Source organism: Myotis davidii, unplaced genomic scaffold (assembly GCF_000327345.1).
Source record: "Myotis davidii unplaced genomic scaffold, ASM32734v1 scaffold6, whole genome shotgun sequence".
Taxonomy (NCBI): Eukaryota; Metazoa; Chordata; class Mammalia; order Chiroptera; family Vespertilionidae; genus Myotis; species Myotis davidii.
In genome coordinates, this window is record NW_006383011.1 from 15,332,968 (window position 1) to 15,351,016 (window position 18,049).

At 55.1% G+C, this 18,049-nt stretch overlaps 1 protein-coding gene across 5 annotated transcripts in view; it reads right to left on the minus strand.

Moving 5' to 3' along the window:
- The window catches only part of TTC7A (tetratricopeptide repeat domain 7A), a 109,515-nt gene that overhangs the window by 9,283 nt on the left and 82,183 nt on the right, over positions 1 to 18,049 (minus strand). For 4 of the 5 annotated variants that reach the window (XM_006778627.2, XM_015557882.1, XM_015557880.1 and 1 more), the window contains 4 exons: positions 16,603 to 16,719; positions 13,351 to 13,448; positions 11,425 to 11,559; positions 3,747 to 3,949 (listed from right to left, as the gene is read on the minus strand). In XM_006778627.2, coding sequence (XP_006778690.1) covers positions 3,747 to 3,949; positions 11,425 to 11,559; positions 13,351 to 13,448; positions 16,603 to 16,719 — 553 coding nt within the window. The remainder of the gene's footprint in view (positions 1 to 3,746; positions 3,950 to 11,424; positions 11,560 to 13,350; positions 13,449 to 16,602; positions 16,720 to 18,049) is intronic. The other variant, XM_015557879.1, reaches the window with a different exon arrangement.

An 18,049-nucleotide genomic window follows, 5' to 3' on the forward strand; every position in this document is an offset into this window, starting at 1 on the left:
AATGGCTGAGGCTTTTCTCTGCAGTGAGACAGGCTGCATCAAAGAATCCACACTCCCACTCAGCCAAGTGGAGGGCAGGGAGAGTGAGTTGGTCTATAGCCAGGGCTAGTGACCCTCCTCCTATTAAGGTCAGGTGACTTCAATGCAACCCCTCTGGGGGGTGGGGGGCTCTCAGTGACGTGGCCAGTCCATCACCACAGGTGGGCCCTTTGCCATCCCCGGGCATCCTGATCCCTTGGCGGTGCAGAGGGGCTCCTGGGAGGGGCAGGGCAGAGACAGGCTCAAAGAGACGGGTATAGGCTGCCTGGGGATCCTCCTCTGGCTGAGGCCCTGGAGCCCTCTCTGGAAAGCACCCAGGGGCCAGCTCCTCTGCTGATCTTGGGAAGGACCCTGCTTTCTTTCTCCTGTCTCCTCAGGGGCAGGCAGGTAAAGTTCAGGCTCCCCCTGCTTAACTAGACTCTTCTGCCAGGAAATGAACTTCTGAACACCAGGGTGAGTGGGCGGGGTTTCCCGCTACCTGGAGGGGATGCTGGGACCCAGCCGGCAGAAACTGTCAGGACCTGCTGCTGAGAGTCACTGGGAATGTCCGCCTGCAGAGAGCATGCCTCTCTCTTCCTGTACTTGGGCGCTCTCTCGAAGCAACCTGGCCTCCTTGAGTCTGGCACAGGCGGCAGCTGCAGGACCAGGGCTGGAGGACACAGACTCCTCTGGGACTCCGCTGTGGGCACAGTGGAGACTTTGCCCTGACAGGGCATCGCCCAAGGAGGTGCCTCTTTCCTGCCTGACCTGAGTGGAAAAACCTGAATAGAGCCAGACCATGGAAAGGTCTCTGTCACATTCAGGGCAGGGGGGGCAGCAGGATGGGGAGAGAACCTGCGTCTGGGCCAAAGTTCATATTCTTAGAAATGCCTGAACCCTGGCTCCTGAAGGCTTTCTCCAGCCTGTCCCAGGGAAAGGCCACAGGGAGGCCTGGAGGCTGGCCTCCTCATGTTTGGTGACCCTGTGCTAAGAACTGCAGAGCCAGGCCTGACCTCGCAAGGCTCAGAGTCTATCCTCACCCTCCGCTTTCCAGACCTCAGGGAGTGGGACTCAGCCATGACCTCAGAGGGCTCATGAGGGAACCAGAACTCCTCCAGCCCAGGCTGTGGCTGTGCTCTCAGGAGCCAGTGTCCTCACAAAGGCACAGTGGCACTGTAAGACCAGATGTCCATGCAGGACATCCTGGCCTTATCATGCCCCCCCCCCTTGGAACCTGCCTTGTCAATGATTCCATGGGGTGAGGGGAGGGGGAGAGGGGGGGGGGGTGGGACCACCTCTGGAGTTCACAAAGGCTCAGATAATGGATGTGTGCTCTTATCCTCTATGGACTATTTTGACAGTGACTCCCTTAGATACATGACAAGCTGACTCAGGCCGATGAGTAGTGGCTGCCGTCATGGTGTGACATGGGGAAAATATCCCAATGTCACATCTGTGCTCAGTGGGGAAAAGTGCTGCAATTGATTGGTAATGTCTGTCATGGGTGAAGGACTGGAGTGTGGCAGAGCTGCTGTTTTGTTCTTCTCTGAATTGCATTGTGGATTTTTAGAAGCACTTTCACATGCGATGCCTCATTTGATTAGAACATGGGTCTAGGGATGATGCAGATCATTATTCATTTATGAAGGGAGACATCAGGAGCATTGAAGTCAGATGTGCCTTTTTCTAAGACACCCACAGGAATCAGGGCCAGAGCCAGGATGAGGCCTGATGTCCTGAGTCTGAGGTCAGTACGGGGGAGACACTAGCTTAGGGAACGCCGAAGATCAACCTGCCAAGGTGTCTGTGTGTCTCTGGGAAAAGAGCGCTTGGTAAATCTTCCCCGGGCTTGAAATTTGCTATTCTGTATGCATATGTATAGGGTGCTGGCAGGAACAGAGCGTGTGGAAGGGCATGTGCTGCCCACGCTGGAGCAGACAGCCCCTCTGGTTGCTGGTAACTTTAAACATGGCAGGCCTGCCTCCGACTTGCCCCAATTTCATCACATCGGCAAGGCACCCCGGGAAGAGAAAAGGGACCATTTCAGGGAGCCACTCTAGAGCTCTTCAGTTACCATGGAAACTCACCCTTTGAAACTGCTTCAATTTCAGGGAAATAGCTACAAACAATAATAAGCATAAATGAAAAATGGTACACCGTTACTTCAAAATTGTACTTGTTATTGGATTTCGTTGAATTTTAGGATCTGAACGGCAGGCTCATATCCGTGAGCACCGAGGAAGGCAGACATCTCTGCCTGGCTGCCGGCCTAATGACATAGCCCACATCCTCCCTCCCACCTCCCTAATCAAGTTTCTGGATGTGACCTCCGGGGAGGCATTCATCAGAGGAGCTCATGTCTGAACTGTGGGAGGAAGGAGGATGTGCCTCGCAAAAAACAAACATTTGCTGAGCAGACTGGAAGGCAGCACGGAGCCATGTGGAGGGAACATGGGCAAGGGAGTGATGTCGCTGTGCAGGCTTTCCTCAACTGACATGGACATTCGCCTGGGCCTTGGCTAGAAAGCCTTTAAGAAATCAGGTGGCGGGAATAATAGCTGAGCGGGGAATCTCCGTTCTGACCTGTTTTCAAGGACTCTCGGGGTTAGAAAGGACCTTATAAAGATGACCAGGTCCAGCTCCTACCCTTATGTGATACTTCTATTCTCTTGGCTACATCCTCACCTGATGATTCCTGAGTTTGTACTTGGACTTTTCTAAGAGTTATACCGTTTTTCCTGACACTGAGCTGGAACCTAACTCCCTGTAGCTTCTACTCCCGAACAATCAACCTTGTGGCAATGCTGGCCCTGCAGCCTCCTGGAGTCATTCCCTTGGTCCTTCGGTGTTTTCCACGTGGCAGACGCTAGTGGGCCTCTCGTGGCTGTTCTCAGAGCTCTCAAAGGAGACAGGAAGTCTCTGTTGCTAACTGCGGGCTCCTAAATCATACTTAAAAACCACTGTGCCTATGTAGGCCTGTACTCTTTCAGATCACCTCATTTATCCTGATACCCGCTCTCTGAAAGCAGCTAAGGAAGGCAGGGGGGAAAAGTTATACCTAGGGCCCACTGTACTATCTGTCAGAGAACCCCACTGCATAGGTAGTAAAAACGAGGTACAGAGAAGGTGGCTGCCCTGCCCATGATCACCCAGAGAGATGGCAAGGCCTGGACAAGAGCACCAGCATTCTGCTCCAAGTCTCCGAACCTCCCATAGGAAGGCCACTGAGCCTTAGGCACCCAAGTTCTGAGCCCCATGACCTGAGATTGGGAGTCCCAGGGGTCATTTTCAATGACAGCCTACCCTGGGACATCTGCTGAATCCTGCCAAGAACCTCCTCCGAAATGGGGAAGGCAGCCCTGTGATCAGGGAGGCCGAAAGACCCCCCCCCCCCCCCCAGAAGAGAATTTTGTTATCTGGAGTCTCCAGGGCAAGGATCTGATGTGTAACAGTGAAAGCCCCTTGGGGCTAGACTGCCATATGGAAACTAAAAGCCACACATATATCACCCGATCCTCCCAGATTCTTTCACCCGCTCAGGCAGGCTCTGGTCGAAGGGAAATGCCCTGCCCCTGAAGGAAGGAGCTTGGCCTTTCCCAGCAGAGCAGCAAGGAAGCCACCTCCCCACAGACACCAGGGAACAGTGGCAGCGAGGCACTTGCAGGCAAGGAGGGGATGAGGGGAGAGGAGGGCCTGAGGCCTTTTGCAGGCGTGTGGGGCTGACTCACCAGGCTGTGCATGATGCGAACGCCATCGGGGTTCACCGTGAGCGCCTCCTTGTACAGCTGCTTGGCCTCCTCCAAGCTGCCCTTCATCTCGGCCAGCCGGCCCCGCATGTAGAGTACCGAGTGCGAGGTGGGGAAGAGGCCCGCTGCCTCCTGGATGCAGAAACCGGCTTCCTTGAGGTGCTGTTGCTCCATGAACAGCTCAGCTGCGAAACCAGAAGGACAGTGGGAGGTGAGAGTGTGGAAAAGTCAGAGGCTGTGGCCCCTCTGAGGGAACCGGTCTAGGTGATGGGAACCATCCCCATGAGCCAGCACAGGGCAGGCTCCCTCTGAGTGCTCACTGTGTCAGGCACTGTGCTCTGTGCTCCACACAGACCGTCTCAGCCAGTGCTCACAAAGCCCCGTAGAGCAAGCCCTTTCATTGCTCCGCGTCAGGGAGGAGGAAGCGGAGGCACAGAGAAGGCAGGGAACTCGCCTGAGGCTGCAGGGAGAGTAAGTTAGGAGCCAGGGTTTGCATCGGGCCCTGGACTTCAGAGCCCACAGGGGCATGAGTGGCATCTCCTGGAGTTTGGCGATGCTCAGATGACTGACTGTCTCCAGTGCCTTTCACACCTGCTCATTGTGTCCGGGGTTGGGGATGGAGGCAGAAGTGGTGGCTCTCCTCCAGCTCTCAGTCTCCGGGGAGGGAGGCTGGCAGTGCCCACTGAGGGAGAGTCCAGTGATCCTGCCAAGGATGGGCTGGGCAGGCGAGGAGGAGACAGGCCCAGGGAGCCCCTGTGAAGGGGCAGAGCTGGGCTCCACTCAGGAGAGTAACAGCTACCGAGCAGCCGGCGCGGCCTGAGAGCTGACTGTGGGCCAAGGCCCGAGTGTGTGAGCATCTCCTCTCATTAATCCTCACAAGCCTGGGAGGGAGGCAGTGCTTTCAGGAGCCCCACATTAACAAAGCAGGCAGAGAGGTCAGACCTCACCCCCATCCCGCGATGGGCAGGGGCCAGGCAGGGCTGGGCCCCCAGCAGCTCCTGGCCTCCCTCCGGGGGACTTTCTTCCGCCAGGAGGAGAGGACACACGCACAACTTGCCCCACAACCACTTTGCCTTCGTCCCCGGATCAGTGGAAAATGGGGCCGATTCTTCAATCCCTGTCCAGCCCACATAAATGCACATTTCAAACCCTCCTGCGCGGGCACACACCCACAGCAGGTGCTGGCAGCAACACAGCTCTCTGAGGTTGCAGCATGGCCTCTGGGCTCACCCAGGCCTCACGCAGCCCCGGACCCGGCTGCCCCTCCTGAGGCTGGTGCCGGAGCACTGATGGGAGCACAGAAGGGAGGCAGGGCCGGGCTGTTCCTAGCAAAGGCTGGGGCTGAGGTTACACAAGTTCAGCTTAGGGCTGGGGTGGGTTGGATAACAGACTTCCCAGAGGAAGCTCCCAGAAGGAGGTGGAAAACCCGGGCTCAGGCACCCCATCTTCCTGCTCCGACAAGAAGCAGGAAGGAGGCCTAACCAAAGCCAGGACTGCAGCACACGCACTTGGGTGCTTGGGAAGAATGTTGCCTGAGGCTCATTGTGTAATCACGTAGCTTGCCACTTCCTAAAATACTACAGGGGCTTTCTCAGCAAGGTACTCTTTCTTCAGTGGAGATGAGAATTTGGGAGAATGAGAATTAATTAAACACAGGAGCCAGGCTCCCATGATGAGGCGAGAAAGAGAACTGCAGGCTCTTGTTCCCTGAACTGGAGATTCCCAAGACAGAAAACTTGGGGAGGTGAGCCCAGGAAGGGTTGGCCCACTGGCCAGGGGTCTGGCTCTCTCAGCCTTGACTCTACTGCTGTGCTCCCTTCTGGGGCTGCAGCCTGGAGCTCTGAGCAGGCTGCCTTCCCAGCTAAGTGTCCAATGTGCAACAATTGCATCCTGCGGTGTGCCTGGCCCTCCCACCAAACCACTGGAGTAGTCCGGGCAGTGGAGTGACAAGTGGCAACTCTGAGTGTTCCAGGGCCTCAGAAGGGTTCAGGCCTGCTGTGCTGGTGTGGTCAGGGGAGTCTTCTGGCGGTGGCAACATTTGAGCTAAGGCCTGAAGGCCCAGGGGCACTAGGACTGGCAGAGAGGAGAAGGGGGGCTGTGCTAACCTGGAGGGCCAGCTCCACTATGGCAGAAGTCCCCGGGATCACAAAGAGGGAGGAGCAGAAGGAAGTGTGCAGAGTGAGTGCCGGGGGTGGGGAGGCCTTCCTGCACCAGCCCACCTGGTGGCTTCCTCCCTGGCCAGGAGCTCAGCTCTGAGGCTGGCTCCCCGCTCTCCTAGACCTTGCTCCAGCAGGCCCGCCAGGCCCGTCCACCTGGCCACATGGTCTTGGCATGGCTCATTAAGCTGTTTACAACTTGCCGCCCTGTCTCCTGAGCTTCATCTCTGGAGGCTGTCCCTGGTCCCTCCCTTTGGGATTCCTCAGTGCCTTGACATCAACAGATTTCAATGACAGGATCCCCACCTCCTTTCTTCCTTGGGGCCCTGGGCCTCATCAGGCTGGCCGTACACCAGAAAGCATGTCCTGGAAAATAGGTAGGGCTGCTTTGCTCCAATGGACTTCATTACCAGTCAGGCAGGAAACCAGATGACGCAGAACAGAGCCAGAGAAGCGAGGTCTCCTGAGGGCCTTGCAGACAGCCCCTGGCAGGCCCAGCCTCCAGGGCGGGGCCTCTGACCTGCAGACAGGCTCACAGGTCTGGGGGCTGCAGTGTCCCCTTTCCTCCTACACTGTCCCTGGGCAGTTTTACCAAATAGGCAGTCACATGGCACTGTGCCCACCCTTGCCCTGTTCCTCTACCCCCAGGCCCTGGCTGCCAGGGCCCCGAGGTGCCCACATGCACCCAGGCCTCCCCTGACCAGGGCCCGATGAGCACTCACTGGTACTGAATTTTCCTTAAATTCTCATAGTTGTGTCATCCCCCCAGGAAGCAGGGGCCCTCAGTGTCAGAGGGCCCTCTCCGAGCCTCTCAGTTCCTTTTCTCTCTCCTTACTCTGGTTTTCTCACTTCTCCCATCTTCCTCTCTGCCTGCTTTTGAACCTCCTGTCTTGCCTGTCTGCCTCGGCTTTTCTTCCTCTTCCCTCCATCTCTCTCCACCCTCCCCCCTCTGTGCTTTCTCTTGGCAGACTACAAATGGAAAACATCTGTTCCCTGGAGCTTTGCAACAGTCCCTTTTATTATTTTTTCTAAGGCATCCTGCTAACCCTGCACCCAGAGCTGGCTTCAGGCTTCCTGCCATTCCTGCCAATGCTGAGGCCTCATCCCCCGAGGCTGGGGGATGGACTCGCTCTTCATGGACTATTTGCACATGTGGCCATGAGCTGAGGAGCTGGGTGAGGGAGGCCCAGGACCTTGCCTAGGCCTTTTAGGGATCTTCTCAGGCGAGATAGAGACCCTCTGAGAGAGCTCAGAAAGGACAGAGCCCTCCCCCTGACCCCCCCAAAGCAGGAGAGAAGTAAAGGTTAGGCCCTAAAAAGAATCCACCTTAGCCCCGGGGGAGTCACCAAAACTGCCCCTAAAGGGAATAAGCATCCTTAGCATGGAGCAGATGCGGGACATTTCAACACCCAGAACCAGCTGGTGTGGCTTGGTGGTTGAGCGTTGACCTATGAACCAGGAGATCACAGTTTGATTCCTGGTCAGGGTCCATGCCCTGGTTTCGGTTTTGGGCTCTGTTCCCACTAGGGGGCGTACAGGAGGCCCTGGAGATAACAGAGAATCCAAAGGTCTAAAGAAGCCCTTTGGGCAAACTACGGCCCATGGGCCGGATTCGGCCCGTTTGAAATGAATAAAACTAAAAAAAAAAAAAAAAAACCCCCCGAAACCGGTTTGGCTCAGGGGATAGGGCGTCGGCCTGCAAACTCAAGGGTCCCAGGTTCGATTCCACTCAAGGGCATGTACCTGGGTTGTGGGCACATCCCCAGTAGGAGATGTGCAGGAGGCAGCTGATGAATTTATATTAGTTCACACAAACACTCCATCCATGCTTTTGTTCCGGCTCTCCGGTCCAGTTTAAGAACCCATTGTGGCCCTCGAGTCAAAAAGTTTACCCACCCCTGGTCTAAAGGGATGTTGGGTTGGTCTGAGACCCTCTGCCCCTAGGACCCAGAGACAGTCACGATGTGCCTCAGCCACAAGGGAATGAAGACTGCAGGGGTCTGGGCTCCCCGATTTCCTGTCCCTCGGCCCTGATTTCGGGTTCCGAGAGCACTCTCCTCACTAACTCAGGACCTTGCAAGGAGTGAATGACAGACAGAGAGGCGGGAAGAAGAAAAAACCGGAACAAGGGAAGAGAGGACTTGGGAAGAAGGTACAGAAGGCAGGAGGGAGTGGGTGGTGGGAGCTGGGAAAAGAAGAGAGAGTGAAGAAGATAAGGAAAGGCCAGGAGAAATGAGGATGGTGGCAATGTGGGATCAAGGGTAAGAGAGCTTCTTCCTTGACTATACTTTTATAACAAATATGACCTTTAGACACAGCCCTGGTTGCCCCACTCCAGTTCCCCAGCTGCCAGCTGGGGTAGTTTCCACCTGCAGGGCCACCTAAAGAGTAGGGCACCAGTGCCCAGGCAGTGTGAATTGGCCATTTGGGAGCTGAGATGTGGGCCAACTTCCCCCAACCCAGGGAAAGCCAATGGTCACCTATGAGCCCCTAGAGCTCCAGGCAATGGAACTCTCCCTCCATCCATCCGCCTCTCTCTAGCACAGTTAGTTCCTGAGACTGAGCAGTAGTGAGAGAGGGAGGTGGGCCATCTTGCTCTCCTGAAAGCACCACCAGATACGCAGGATCCTGGAGCATCTATGGGGCTGGTGCTTCTCCTATTCTCACACAGACCTGCTGCTAGAGGCAATATTCCTGGAATTCACCTCTCAAGTGGAGACCCTTCTCACATCAGACTGGAATGGGATAACAGGGGGTAGGGGAGGAGAGGACAATCAGAATAGGGAGATCAAGGATGCAACATTTCCCAACCTAAGAGGGGGTTAATGATGGAACTTACTGCCAACACAGTCTGGGATGCAGTTTATCTTGAACCAAACCAGGGAGATTAGCTCAGTCCAAAATGATAAAGGGGGATATTTTCCCTTCCTGCAAAATTGCTGCAGCTGCTGTAATCATTAGGTGGTGGGTGGTGGTGCTGATGTCAATACTCTTAGCTCAGGTCAGGTGAGGGGGAGGGCAGTAGTTAGGGAGATGTTACTGCCGTGGTGATCTGTTCTTGGCAGCCCTTCATCCAATAGGTGCTCAGCACATGCTTGTTGGCAATGGTGGTGGCCAGAGAGGGGAGAGGGCTCATGGGATGCAGATGGCTCCAGAATTCTCCCATGTGCAGAATGGAAGATCTAGGACAAGTTCTCATTTCCCCTCTGGCTGAGGCAGCTGTCCACCAGTCTAGTCCCCCTTTCTTCTATAGTGACAGATCCCCTGATTTTTAATGGGGCATATGAATAATGACATTTCCCACAGTGCTTTGCAGCTAGGAGTGGGGTCATGTGATTAAGTTCTGACCAATGGGGTTGTAACGGGAAGTGATGTGTGCAAATATGTCCTTAAGGAAGGGGGTGTCCCCTTCTCCCACTCTTCCCAGTTATGCCTTGGAATGTGGATGTGGTGGCGAGCCATGTGGGATCACCGGAATAAGAGTGACTCAGGGAGAGCAGAGCTGCCATCCCAGACAAGGCTGCACCTCTGAGCTGCTGCGTGAGAAAGTGAAGCATCCACCCTGTGGAAGCCACCCCATTGGTCACACATACCCAGACCTGTCTCCTGTGCTACACTGCCCACCCTTGCAGGCACAACGGTTAAGAGTACTCAGATTTTGTTCTCAGAGTTCGCTGTGGGCTGAATGTCTAGGATAATGCCCAGGAAAGGAAGGCGAATGTGCCAACTGGTGAAGAGCATGTGTTTACAGCAATATCCCCACATTTAATGATAGGCTTCAGGAACGCTTTTAACCTTCCTTGGAGTTACCAGAACATTCTGGCACCCCTAGCATAAAGGAGCATATCTGCGACATGCAAGCGGGCTTGTAAGATGCAAAAACATTTTCATTTGCTGATGACTGTAAACAAGACACCTCATTAAAATGAAAGGCCACGGGAGCCCCTGGAATGGGTCACGGTGTTACTGACGTTGTCCTTGAAGTTGATGAGGCCCCCAGCATATCCCGCCAGAGCCCTGATGGCTCTGTGTCTTAGGAGAAAACAGGGCAATATTTGCCTAAGAGGAGGCCTTGTCTATGATTCCCCTTTGTTTTTCAATATTCTTTGTCCTACTTAAAATGCAAGTAGTTGACCGTGGAGCACAGCCCCTACACATCCCTGGCATCCTGGTGGACCCTGATATAGTAACTGGGGCAATATCTGCATTATTAAAATGCTTCCCTGTCTAGCCTTTCTGTGAATCCTGGTCCAACTTTTTTTTTCCAGATTCAGAAGCTGCGGTGGGGAGAGTGGGGGATCCTGCATACTAATGTGTCCATATGTGAACTCCATGCAGCAGGAAACCTTAGATTCCCAGTGAAGCACAGTCTAACTCTAACTTGCAAAACCCACATGTCCCAGGAACTGATTATCTACTTTGGGTCTCTTTTCCATCTTCCCTCGGGGGCGACTGGCACCACCTCCCGGGTAGAAAGGGGGCAGGTAGGAGGGTAATGGGGAGAGAGGTGCGGAGCTTCACTTGGGCAGATCTCAGACAAGGAGGCATGTGGGCCTGGCTCATTTCCAGGATTCCACTGACTCTCTCCCCTTCTTCTCTAGTCTGTGGCTGCTGCCATTTTATCTCAGGCACATCTCTGGCCTTGACTCTCTCTTTTCACTCTAATCCACCTTTCACACCACCGTCTGATTAAATTTTCCATCAGTCCAGTGAGTCACTCCTTGGCATTCCTTCCTCAAGCACCAAGGACAGTCGCTGTTGGTGGTGCCATGCTGTCTCCAGGTCCACAACCACCGTGGGTGAGACAGAAGTCAGACACCATTTCCTGAGCACCTACTACGTGCCTGACACTGTGCTAACGGCCTGACCCAGGACAGGCAGGACTGAGCTGGCATTAGAACCCAGCTCTTTGCAACTCTTCCTCCCCAACACGGACCCTCAGACTCTATGGTGGCAATCGTGCCGATTAGCTGTCAAGGGGGATTGTCTCTTAAATAGCAACCCTGTTGTTAACCAGCCCTCTGCCTCCAATGAACTTTACACCAGACATGCCTTTCCTGGGGGCTGCTATACCTCACCCCTTCTCTAGCTATTCCCTGAGCTCTGGGGGCCTGAGCCTGACTAGTTTGACTCAGGAGAAGCTGGGCAGGAAGAAGGGATGGGGCCTGCTGTTGAGTCTAAAACTATCCTTCTGTGTGGCCTTTCCTCCAATCCTCTCCCATTGTATTTGCTGCCAGAGAACCTCTCCCAGATAGGCAGGCGCTGTCCCCATTTGGCAGAGAGGAAACCATGACCAGACAGATTAAATGACTTCTCCTGGGCCAAGCCAAGGAAAAACAGCTGGAATGAGAGCCCTGGGTTGCCAGGCCCGAGGGAGGCCCATGTGAGCCTTGTCAGGGGTCCCTACCACCCGTATTCCCTTCTCCAGGGCAGGATACAGCTGAGTGCCTGGTGGCTTGTCGGGAGGTGGGTGGGCATCACTTGGGGGGTGGGGGGGCACTCACCAGCCTGGAGCCAGATCTGTTCCAGCGTGGTCCACAGCTGCATGGGGCCCTGTTTCAAAACAGAGCTGGGCATGGTCAGCTCCGACATGGCCTCCTCTAGCCGCGAGGCTGCGATGGACGATGCCCGCCGAGAGCCTGCAGAGCAAGATGGGAAGGGGTTGAGCAGCAGAGTCAGAGGGCCACACATCCCAGGCCCCAGAGGGAGACAGGGCCACCGAATCAGGGGAAATAGCTCACAGAGCCACCAGTGAGGACCCACCCACCTCATCCCCTGACCCAGAGCTGGGGAGAGGAGCTTCAGGGGGGCAATTAGGCGGCGAATCCACTTCGAGGAGTCTATCCCCAAGTAACACAATCATAAACGTTGGCAACCAAGCTCGTCTACCACTGCCTATTGTCATCACACTGACCAAAATGACCAAATGTCCAACAACAGGGACTGATTAAAAACAAGTGCAGGCCCTGGCTGTTTTGGCTCAGTGGATAGAGCATTGGCCCACAGATAGAAGGATCCAGGGTTCTATTCTGGTCAAGGGCATGTACCTTGGTTGCAGGCTCAATCTCCGGCCCTGGTCAGGGCTCATGTGGGAGGCAACCAATCAATGTGTCTCTCTCACATCGATGTTTCTCTCTCTCCCCCTTCTTCCCACTCTCTCTAAAAAATCAATGGGAAAATATCATCAGGTGAGGATTAACAACAACAAAAACAACCCAAAAAACAATTGAGGGTGTAATCATACAAGACTATGCAGTCATTCAAATAATAATGCACAGATATGGACAATGATGTGGAAAGAAATCCAGATTCTACAGTTAGGTGAAGAAAGCAGGCTGAAAGATAGAATGACCACATTTTTATAAAAAAAGAAATATGGGCATAGAAAAAAGTGAATTAAGAACTTTATTAAGGACTGGGTGGAAAATTTATGGGTGATTTTTCTTCCTTTTGCTATTTTTGCTGTTTTCACAAGAGCATATTATTGCTTCCTACACAAAAATGAGGTTATGCTGTGAAGGACCCTGGGGTAGCAGCTCAGGTCAAACCCCGTGCCCTCTGGAGAAGCCCTTCTTGTGGCAGCTCTGGGTCCTGGGGGCGGGGACGTCCTGGTTGGTCAGGATATGTGAGCTGTTGGCATTTACAATTCACATGCAGGTGAAATGCAAGCACTTTCTCTCTCTCAGAGGCAATAAAGGCTCCAATAAACTCAGAAGACCTCAGGGCAAACCACAGACGATTTCAGTTTGTAAGATGAATGCACACGGAATCCTAATAATTTGTTTGTGGCTCCTCCCTCTTTCATTGCAAGGGCGCTCTGCCCTCCTGCACAGTTCTCTCCTGGGAGCCAGCAGCTCCGTGTGCACCTGTCAAGTCAGGTGCTGGGCTTGGCACCGGAAACCAACGCCGTCACTTTACAACGAAGGCGCAACCTGGTTCATGTCCACAGAAGTGGAAAAAATGAGCAAGGCCACTAAGTACGACTCCCCCACACTTTCATTCCCGTGACTAATTCTTCTTGTGTCTTTGAGGAATGCATGCTGCTTTATTCAGGTCCTCAGTTAAAAGTCAGCTTTGGGCTTAGAGTTGTAAATATAAGTCCAGCTCATTCCTTCCTGCTAAGGATGCTAGGATGGCGGACCTTGACCTCAGGCTGTAGCCTCTATGCTCCACAGCTATCATTCACCCCAATATTCCCTCTCTCTTCGCTTCCAGCCGGGAGGTAGGGTCTCTCCCTTGCCCACTTCAGCTGTCCACTTCCCACCCAGGCCTAGCAGCCGTCCTGCCCCAGAGCCACAATGGGCCCTGAAAGACCTGATGGCAGCTCCTTAGCACAGGCCCTTGGGCAGGGGCCACTCTCTCGGTGGTGCTCTGGCTGGGAGAGGGAGCTGTGGGCCCATGTGGGCAGCTGCCCGCAGGCACCTTCTTACCGGAGTCTGCGTCATGGGCATCCGGCAGAGTCAGGTGCATGCCACTCTGCTTCTTCAGCATGACGCCCTCGCCGAGGCTGCCATCCTTTTCCAGGCCTCTGGAAGGCAAGAGAGGGCCAGGCCCCAGTGACATAGGGGGCCGGCAGGGAGGACGAGGGAGCCTCCCGCCAGGCCGGCTTTGGGGCTGAGAGTTCGGGCCCACAAACAGAGCCTGTGCCGGGACCATCAACAGTGTTCTCGCTGTACGTCTCCCTCCACCTCAGCCCCCCATCCCCAGGCCTCTCCTCTGTCTAGAAAGCCTCCCATGGCTCCCCTGCCCCTCAAGGCTTTCCGTCCCTGTTCTCCGTCAGCATGGCTCCCCGCACAACAGATGCTGAGGGTCAGACACTCTCCCTTTCTGGCCAGAAGCACTCCCAGGCCATGGGGAGGCCTGTCTACATTTCGTTGCTCTCACAATGTCCAGCTGAGGGCCAGGTCTAGAGCAGGTGCTGAGGACTGGCTTCCAAGGAAAGCCTGGTTCTCAAGGGCCACCAGCCCATCTCCCCCAGGAAGGAAGGCCTAGGTGCCACTCTGCCTCAGGCACCTTACCTTGGTTTCCAGGGTGGCCTCAGAAGAGCCAAAGGTGGCCCCTGGCATGGCAGGTAAACAAACATGGTGACCTAGTCCCCTCCCCCACCCCAATTCCCCAGGTCCCTGCAGCTCCCTCGCTGCTAGGAGGTTCCTCTTAGAGTGGGAGGCGGGGGAAGCCCCCGCTCGCCTCAGAAAAGCAGCACAGCCTGCTGTGCCCTTCAGCTCTCCCTGCCCACTGCCAGGGATGCCCGTGGCCCTTGAACCTCTGACTGGGGAAGCTGAGGAGGACCGGGGTGGAAGGGGTGAGAGAGAAGGCAGGCACAGCCCGGATGCTTCTCCCCTTGGGAGGGGTGCCAAGATGATGGTCCCACAAAAAATGCCAGAGCCTGGGGCACCCTCGCCATCCTAACGCAGACTCACAGCAGCCCAAACGTGGGCCTGTGGCTGCATAGCCATCATTGCGGGCATTGGAGGAAACCACCCACAAAAGCACAGTGCGTCAGGGCTGGCTCCTGTCCTCTCCCACCCTCTTCCCTTTCCCAGGAGGCACCGAGTGTGGTGCCAGAGACACTGGGTTAAAACCACAGGGCCACCGCTTCTTGGCTGAGTGACCCTCGGCAAAGCCACCTTTCAAGGTGAGTTCTCACGGTGAGTTGTCTTGTCTTGAAACGAGTGTGAGAATGTCGATCTCACAAGGCTGTTGTCAGAAGCATATGAGATAATATAGGCAGGTGCCCAGCATCTGCTGACGTGGAGAAGATCCACAATATAACTTCTTGCCCACCTGCCCTCCCAGCCTCTGAGGGGGCCTCTCCTACAGCTCCAGAAACAGCCCATCTCGGGGACCTTTTGCCACTTGGTTCTAGGCCAATATACAGCTTTGCTCCTGCCCTAAAGAATCTGGCAGCTGGATGGGGAGAAGAGAAAGTCAAGGTTGAGCAATCAGCAGGACCCAGATGGAGAGGGTGGGAGGATGAGGCAGGGTGACTGGAGGCATCCTGAGGAGGGGCATCTGAGCGGGGCCTGAGGGGCAGCGTGGACATGCGGGGGCAAAGCAGGAGGTGGGACAGGGTAGGCCAGACCCTCAGGCTGTGGATTCTGGCCTTGATCCCTACTTGCCCCAACTAGATTTCACAAGCCCCAGTTTCTGCACTGTGGCTCCAGGTTGGGAAAGAATGTTTCCTGTTCTTGGGAAAGCCTGGAAGGTATTGGATCCAGGCCTCTGGTCCCAACCTTTTGTCTCCAGGTAGCAGCCTGGCTGAGCCCTACCCCACCCTGAAGTTCTCCAGAAAGGGGGCTCAGGGAAGGAGCTCTATCAGGCTCATCAGAGAGCAGATGAGTATCAGTGGTGGCTTGAAAAAACCCCAAGGCAAGCCCCACTGACCCCGCAATCTCATAGTGCTTCAGCCCGGGGTGGGGGTGGGGGTAGGGGGAAGCAAGGCTGGGCCTGAAGACAAGGCTGCAGTGTCAAGAGGCCTGATGAGCAGACAACCAGCCATCTGCCAGCTCCAGGGGCGGTGGGAGTCAGGTTGTGCACCTGCCAAGTGGCCACAGCCAGTAAGTTGCAGAGTGAGGTGCATCTGAACACTAGAGTCTGGCCCTCACCTCACATCATCCAGGTAGCTCCCCATTTCCTTTCTGGAAAGTCCCTCACCCAGAGCCTTCATCTGGAAGCTTCCACCCATTGATCCTGCTCTGCTCTGGAATTTTCCAGACCCAAAGGCTGCAAGGAGAAGGCTGACCCCACCCTGACCAAGGGTTTTACTCCATGGGATTACGCTGGGACCTCCTCTGAAAATTCCACCGCTAGCAACCTGCCTCTGGGGACTGTGCAAGCCAAACACATCCTCTAGAGTTGGGTTCCCCTGAGGCCCTGGGAGAGGACAGAGCCAGCAGTCCCAGAGAAGGGGAAAGGGTGGCGTCCACAGGACCAGGAAGAGGCAGTGCACTGCCCTGCATGACGCGCTTTCCCACTCTGGGCCCACAGGTTGAACTCCAACATCCCAGTGGGTTTGAACAAAGACTTTCTGCAGCTTCAGCCTGGACAAGAGTACCCTGCTCTGGCCCAGGAAAAACCCAGAGCCCAGGCTGTGGAGACAGGATGTGTAGAGATAGTGGGTAAGTGTGTGTGTGGGGGTGGGGTGGGGGAGGGGAGGTAGTGGGGTAGTGGGGGTCGTCCAGAATTCTGCTTCCTCTTCTGGCTTTCAAATGGAACCAGGAAACAAGTGTCAGGCTCCATAGGCTGTGGCTCGGGAGACTCAGGTTCAAGCCGCAGCACTACCATCTACCAGGCAAGTGGCTCAGGTCTCTGAGTCTCAGTTTCCCCTCTGGGATGAGAATAAAATCCAGTAATGTCTAAGCTATAAACAGCTGACGTGGAAGATGGAGCAGTAAGCCCAGGACCCAGCCCAGATGCTCAATAATGATTTCTCTTTCTTCTTACCCCTCTAAACGTCAGTCTCCTAAATAGGTTCTTTATGCGCTTCACAGAGGATTGTCACAAGGTTAAAATTAGACCAGGGATGTGAAAGGCCCCAGGAGCAGCAAGTCCCACACTCTCATTCAAACATTCTCATCAGCCCCCATCCACCTGGCATGTGGCCACTCTGCAGTGGGTGGTTGCCCTGGCAACCACTTGCCTGTCAACTCTGGCAAACCCGAGGGACAATGACAGCCACTCACCCCAGCTGGGAGAAGTTGTACAGGGCCTGCCACAGTCGCAGCATTTGTCTGCAGGTCACGAGGGCTTCCTCTGGGCCTTTCAGTACCTGCTCCAGCTTCACCTTGGTGAACAGCAGGCTGTGGGGGGGAGAGAGAGCGGCAGTCAGCACCCGCCCCAGGAGGCTCCCTTCCCTCCCAGGGTGGGACCCTAAGGGGGCTCAGCTCTACCAGAGCAGCCCCCCGCCCCCAGCCCCCAGCAGGCAGAACGACCAGGAACGTGGTGGCCTCGGCTACACCCCTGGGTCACTGGCTCTCTCTGTGCCTCAGTTTCTCCATACTCTGAGCCAATGCACAAAGCGCTCTTCTGCATTTGTCAGCATCCACACTGCTCATCCACGTGTCCCCTGATCATAGCCTATCTTGCCCCACCCTCCGAAACACTGTCAAGCGTGGTGACTAGTCTTGTTTTGTTTGCACATCCTCACTGGCCACGTGGCTATCTTTATCTGACAAGTCGCACAGGCCCACAGTGGGGCCTTGTGTAAGAGGCAGACTCAGGAAGCAACTCCGAGTCAAAGGAAGAGGCTCAGCCAGGTAAAAAGGTCACGAAAGGGCCGGGTCCTGCTTTCTACCTTGCCAGCACACAACAGCTGCTCAATTAGCATCTCAACTGAATTACAGACTTCGTTTCCTGATCCAGGATACATGAGGATACCCATGTTTGATTTGATCAAAGAAGTCTTCATTGAGTTTCCTAAAATAGCTTGGTCCCTTATATAGTCAATAGGATTAAAGCTACAAGAGGTCCTGTTCAGTCACCATTCAGGAACACAGTTATGTGCAAAGGGAGAGAGCCAACACAGAATCTCTTTCGACCTGAAAACCGGAAGTCCTCTGATGGAAGAATGGTGAGGGGGTGTGACCCTCGGAGGGGCTTGGAAGAGAGGGAAAGAACTGGTTCTACAGGAGGGGTAGGGAGCTACCTCCCTCTGCCCAGGACACAGCAGAGACCTCCGGACCACTGCCCGCCAGGCCTGGGTGGGGTCTGGACACCCCGCAGTGCCAGGAGTTAGACAGAGCTGGGGACACTTAGGAGGTTTAAGTGGCTATTTACCAGTGGGTATGGAGATACTGCACCCTTATCACTGTACTGCCCGCAACACGGACACACACCAGCAGACTGGCTGAGCCACGGAGGCCCAAGCAAGACCGAGCCTCCTGCTTCTCACTGGGCGGTGAACGAGACCCTTTTATTCCCAGCATGGCTGCTGGGCCCTGAACTTGACTGCCGCTGGGTGGTTCTGCCAGTCCATCTGAGGTGGGCACACAGGCCCTCATGGAGGCCCAGTCCTGCATTTAGGGAGGGAGCATCCCTGTGACCTAAGGGTGCAGCAGGGGCTGGCCCCGTACAGGGAGGCCAGGTGTGCATCTGGGAACATTCCCCTCGACCACTCTCCCTCAGGGCCTC